The sequence below is a fragment of the Vigna radiata genome, unplaced genomic scaffold (genome assembly GCF_000741045.1).
Source record: "Vigna radiata var. radiata cultivar VC1973A unplaced genomic scaffold, Vradiata_ver6 scaffold_43, whole genome shotgun sequence".
Lineage (NCBI taxonomy): Eukaryota > Viridiplantae > Streptophyta > Magnoliopsida > Fabales > Fabaceae > Vigna > Vigna radiata.
The window spans coordinates 2,065,441-2,071,083 of record NW_014542924.1 but is presented as its reverse complement, the minus strand read 5'-3'; the positions used below and the strand labels follow the sequence as shown (position 1 = coordinate 2,071,083).

Here is a 5,643-nt window from a genome sequence, read left to right as displayed (position 1 = left end):
GAACGTTCCTCCTCCTTTCACCACCGAACGGGAAGATTAGAATTAAGTAGTGATGGAATGCCTCGTGTTATTCAACTTATGATTTCATAAGTACAAAATTATTTTAGTTCAAAAAAGACCTTAACTAAAATACAACTTCAAGTGAGATATATTCCATGTATTTGGAATTGCCTTTCCATCCAGATGTTCCAGTCGGTAGGCCCCATTATTCAAGCCTTCACGTATTCTGTATGGCCCCTCCCAGCTGGCCGCCAGCTTCCCGTGAGCCTTCTCCCTCCGAGCCTCCCCGACCTTCCTCCAAACGAGATCACCCTCGACCAAATGTCTCGGCCGTACCTTAGTGTTGTACCTCCGCACAACCAACCTCTTTAGTGCCTTTGCCCGGACCGCTGCAGTTTCTCTTCTCTCTTGCAATACATCCAGGTTTCCCCTTAGACCTTCTTCATTTGCAGCTAGGTCGTTCCCCTTCCTTCTCAGTGTTTCCTCGCCCACCTCGACCGGCACCATCGCGTCCGTCCCGTAGGTCAGGTTAAATGGGGACTCTCCCGTTGCCCCGTGGGGCGAACAACGATACCCCCACAGGACTGACGGTAGTTCATCAACCCAGGCCCCCTTTGCTTCGCCTAACCTCCTTTTCAATTCCTGAATGATTATTTTATTTATCGCCTCCGCCTGCCCATTCGTCTGAGGGTGCTCAACCGAACTCGTGACATTAGGTATTCCCCACTCCCGATAGAAAGCTTCCAACTTCTTATCTATAAACTGCCGACCGTTGTCCGTAATAAGCATTTTGGGCAGCCCAAATCGACAAATAATCTTCCATACAAATTTCTGAACTTGGGCGGCCGAGATTTTTGACAAAGGTTCAGCCTCTACCCATTTCGTGAAATAATCCACTGCCACTAGCAGAAACCTCATCTGAGACCGCCCGGTCGGCAATGGTCCGACGATGTCCATTCCCCACTGGGCGAACGGCCAAGGGGACATTATTCCTTGCAACTCCACTGCTGGGCCATGGAAAACGTTCCCATGTTTCTGGCAAGCTCCACATTTCCGGACGAATGTCATGCAATCTTTCTCTAACGTCGGCCAGAAGAACCCTGCTCTTAGTACTCTTGCCCGTAGAGTTCGTCCCCCTGTATGTCTCCCGCACGCCCCTTCATGTAGCTCTCTCATTACGTACTCCGCTTCGTTTTCCAGCAAACACTTCAATAGCGGAGTAACGTAACCCCTTCGGTACAACTCATCACCTATCAAGCAATACCGAGCGATCTTCTTGGCCTCCTCGGCACTTAAGACCCCCCCGTCATCCTGCCTCCGAACCAACTGTACTATCTCGTCCTTCCAGGTACTTTGTGCTCCCCCGGTATTAATGGTGCAACATTCCACCGTCGGCTTGGTTACCATCTGTCTAATCACCGTAGATAACCCCCCTTTCGCGACTCCTCCGGCCAGCTTGAACAGTGTGTCGGCACGGCCGTTTTCCGATCGGGGAACATGTCGCAACGTAAACCTTTTGAAATATGTGGCCAGTTGCTTGGCCTTGTGGAAGTATTGCAACAGATGATCATCCTTCACCTGGAAGATCCCATTCATCTGCCCCTCGACCAGCTGGGAATCCGTTTGACACTCCAGCCAACTTACTCCTAGATCCCTTGCCAACTCCATCCTAGCCAAAAGGGCCTCATACTCGGCCTGGTTGTTGCTAACCTTGAACTGAAACACCAACGATTGCTCGATCAGTATCCCGTTCGATCCCTCTAGGACCACCCCTGCTCCTCCCCCCCTTCGGTTAGACGACCCATCCACCGAGAGTTTCCAATAGAATTCATCCCCCTCAGGGGGTAGATCAACCGCAAAATCTGCTAGATGTTGGCCCCGCACCGACCCCCTCGGCTCGTACTTCAACCCAAACTCCGATAATTCTACCGACCATCCTATCATCCGTCCTGCCAAATCTGGTTTTCGTAAGATCTTGGCTATCGGGTAATCCGTTCGTACCACAACTTGAAACCCTTGGAAGTATGGTCGTAACCGCCGAGCAGCGTAAATTAGGGACAGGACCACTTTTTCCAACTGTTGGTATCTCAACTCTGCCTCTTTCAAACTTCTACTAACAAAGTACACCAGCTTGAAATGAGGAGCCTCCTGTACTAAGGCCGCGCTAATGGCCCCCTCCGTAGTAGTCAAGTAGATCTGTAATTCGTGCCCATGCTCCGGCCGACCCATCACAGGAGGCTGGGTAAGAACACCCTTTATCTGTTTGAAGGCCTCCTCGCTTTCTTCGTCCTAACACTCATGTGCGGCCTTCTTCATGGCCTTCACGATCGGTTTTACCCGTTTGGCCAGATGGGGGATGAACCGTGATAATGAAGTCAACCGCCCCACCAGCCTCTGAACCTCCTTTACCGTCCGGGGGCTTCTCATCTCTAAAACCGCCTTACACTTGTCGGGGTTTGCCTCAATTCCCCTAGCGGTTAGCATGAAACCCAAGAATTTCCCCGCCCGTACTCCGAAAGTGCACTTAGTGGGGTTGAGGCGCATGTCAAACTTCCGAAGTTGCCCCATAACCTCCTTTAAATCCGCCAGATGCTCTTCAACCGACCGGCTCCTCACCACCATGTCGTCTACGTAGACTTCCATGCACTTTCCTATTTGCTTCTGGAAAACCTTGTCCATCAGTCTTTGGTATGTAGCCCCCACGTTTTTCAAGCCGAACGACATGACCTCGTAACAAAAAGTTCCTTGCTCGGTGATGAAGGCGGTTTTGTCGCTATCCGGACGGTACATAGGTATCTGATTATACCCTGAATACGCGTCCAAAAAGCTCATCACCTCATACCCGGACACCCCGTCTACCAATGCGTCAATGTTCGGTAGGGGCTACGTATCTTTTGGGTAGGCTTTATTAAGATCCGTGAAGTTAATGCACATCCTTCACTTGCCACTGGACTTTTTCACCATCACTACATTGGCCAACCAAGTAGTGTACTTGACTTCTCTTATGAACTCGGCTTCGATGAACTTCCCCACCTCCTCAACTACCGCCCTTCTCTTCTCTACACCCAGCCTCCTCTTTTTCTGAGATACCGGTCGGGCATCTCGAAATATGGACAACCTATGCGAAATAACGTCAGGATGAATACCTGGCATATCCGATGCAGTCCATGCGAACAAATCCTTATTCTCCAGTAGTACACTCTCCAACCTTTGCCTCTCGTCATCCTGAAGATCCTTGCCGACCATTGTCCCCCGGTCTTCGCCTTCTAGGAGAAAGGGCCGGACCTCCCTCATTGGTTCCACCCGGTCGGCGGTATCTTCTCTCGGGTCTAACTCTACAGCTAACGTTGTCGGACGGGTTTCGCATACCTTATGTCTCGGGGGTTGTACCTTATGTCTCGGGGGTTGTACCTTCAGTCCCGCTGCGTAACATTCTCTTGCTACCCTCTGATCGGCCCTAACCGTCCATATTGTCCCATCGTCTGTGGGATACTTCATTGTTAAGTGAGGGGTGGACACTATTGCCCCGAACGCATTCAAACAAGGTCGTCCCAACAGCACGTTGTACGAGGTTTCCGCCTCTACCAACAGGAAACGTACCCTCAATTCCTTAGCCCCCGCCTCTGCCCCCAGACACATCTTTAAGTCCACGTATCCCCTTGTGTCTACCCGTTCTCCTGCGAATCCTAAGATTTTTTCGTTAAAAGGCATTATTGATTCGTCCGGTATGTCCATCTGCTGAAAAGTTTTCCAGTACAGAATGTTGGCCGAACTTCCCTGGTCAATCAACATCTTTCCCACACTGTACCGAGCGATGATAGTCGTTATCACCATGGGGTCATCCTGGTCAGGATCCGGTGCATGGAAATCCTCGTCTGAAAACGCTATGGTAGGCATGGTTCTTCCAGCAATTCCCACCTTATTCACACTATGCAAGTTTCTCAAATGCCGCTTTCGGGCGGCTGAGGACGCCCCTCCTCCAGTAAAACCACCCGAAATGGTATTTATCACCCCTCTCAAAGGCCTTTCTCCACTCCCGCCACCCTCCGTCCGTTCGGCAGCTGGCTGAACCCTCTGCCCGGCCGGCGGCCGGCCTCCGTATCTCCCCGGGATTTCCCTCGGGTGAGGATTCGCCCTTTGAACAAATTCCCTTAGGTGCCCAGCCTGCACCAAGCTCTCCAACTTATCCTTCAACGCGATACAATCCTCAGTAGAGTGCCCCATGTTCTGATGATATCGGCAATGTTTATTTTCATCAGCTCCCCGTGGGGTCGGGGACCGTGCCACCGTCAGCAGGTTAGCCCTTAAGGCTTCCTCCAGGACTCTTACCCTCGGGGCACTTAATGGGGTGTGATGGACGTATTGCTGTGCTCTCTGAATCTCTACCCCTCGCTTCATCCCTGATCGACACTCCCCGTCAGCCGACCGTTTCTCTCCCCTTCGGTCTCGCCCTATCTTCACATTAGACCCCCCTTCATCGCCCTGATCACCTCGATACGCCCTTCCTTCTTCTACCCGAATGAACCCGGCCAGTTTATGTTGCAGTTCATCCATTGACTGAGGCTCCTCCTCGTACAGGTAATCCACAAAAGGTCCCGGCCTCAACGCTGTAGTGAGGGCACTGACTATCAGCCGCTGATCGACATTCCTCACCTGCCGAGCGGTTCGGTTGAAGCGCTCCATGAACCCTTTCAATGACTCTTCTCGCCCTTGCTTCATCCTGACAAGGGCCGTATAAGTCAAACCCCGCGAACGGTTTGATGCATACTGTTGGCTAAACAACTGCCTCAAAGTAACAAATCCATCAATGCTCCGTGGTGGCAGTGAATGAAACCAATCTAACGCTTCATCTTTTAAGGATAAAGAAAACACCCTACACCAGACCAGCTTGTCGGAAGAATACACTGCCATAGCATCCACGAACGACCGTAGGTGTTTCACCGGATCCGACGCACCCCCATACTTCTCAACCCATGGGAAAACTTTATTCTCCGGCATTACTGCCCCCATAACAGCAGTAGTAAATGGATGCAACCCTTCAGCCTGATCAAACTGGTCCTCGCCCTCCAGGGCCTCTTCGAACGGTTGATTCTGCCCTACTAGTTCCCTCCGCCCCTCTGGGTTTTCCTGGTCATGCCCTACATTTTCTTCCCCTCTTCCCCTCCCCCTGCCTCGAGCGTCTCTCCCCCTCCCTCTCCCGTTCACCCCCTCTCCCCTGCCGATCCCCCTTCCGTTTGGCCCATCCCCCCGACCAATCCCTCTTCCTCGACCCCCTCCCCCAATTCCCACACCATCCGGTCCCACCACTTCCTCCACCGATGGCCGTCTACTTGCCTCCTCATCATCGGAATGGACCGTCTGCACATTCACTGACTATACCGAGGGTCCCCCTATCCTGTTCTCTCGCTCAGCTCGTAAAGCCGCTATTTCCGCCCTCATCTCTTGCATCTGCCTCTGCATCTCCTGTAGAACCTGCAACTGTAATTGCTCTGCCATTATGTTCGCTTCCGGGTAAGTCACAATTTCGGGCCCCACGGTGGGCGCCAAATGTTTCGGTGTTAGAGCCCGAGACCGAACCAACCCCTTGGATCAGCTTCCGATCGTCCGACCTGATCGTCTCGTTGATATCCTTCGCGAATCAAC

The 5,643-nt window shown here is 52.1% G+C and overlaps 2 protein-coding genes across 2 annotated transcripts; both read right to left on the bottom strand.

Annotated features, from left to right (window-relative positions):
- Nucleotides 1–120: 120 nt before the first annotated feature.
- Nucleotides 121–2,229, bottom strand: LOC106752716. The gene has a single exon (XM_014634448.1). It carries the CDS (start codon nt 2,227–2,229, stop codon nt 121–123), a length of 2,109 nt encoding a protein of 702 aa, XP_014489934.1.
- Nucleotides 2,230–2,937: 708 nt separating this feature from the next.
- Nucleotides 2,938–4,998, bottom strand: LOC106752715. Its single transcript, XM_014634447.1, has one exon. The coding sequence runs from the start codon at nt 4,996–4,998 to the stop codon at nt 2,938–2,940; it is 2,061 nt and encodes a 686-aa protein (XP_014489933.1).
- Between the last annotated feature and the right edge of the window lie 645 nt (nt 4,999–5,643).

Bases quoted from the DNA above. Each gene is read 5' to 3' on its own strand.
- LOC106752716 (XM_014634448.1), bottom strand. From the start codon at position 2,229: ATGGGTCGGCCGGAGCATGGGCACGAATTACAGATCTACTTGACTACT.
- LOC106752715 (XM_014634447.1), bottom strand. From the start codon at position 4,998: ATGCCGGAGAATAAAGTTTTCCCATGGGTTGAGAAGTATGGGGGTGCG.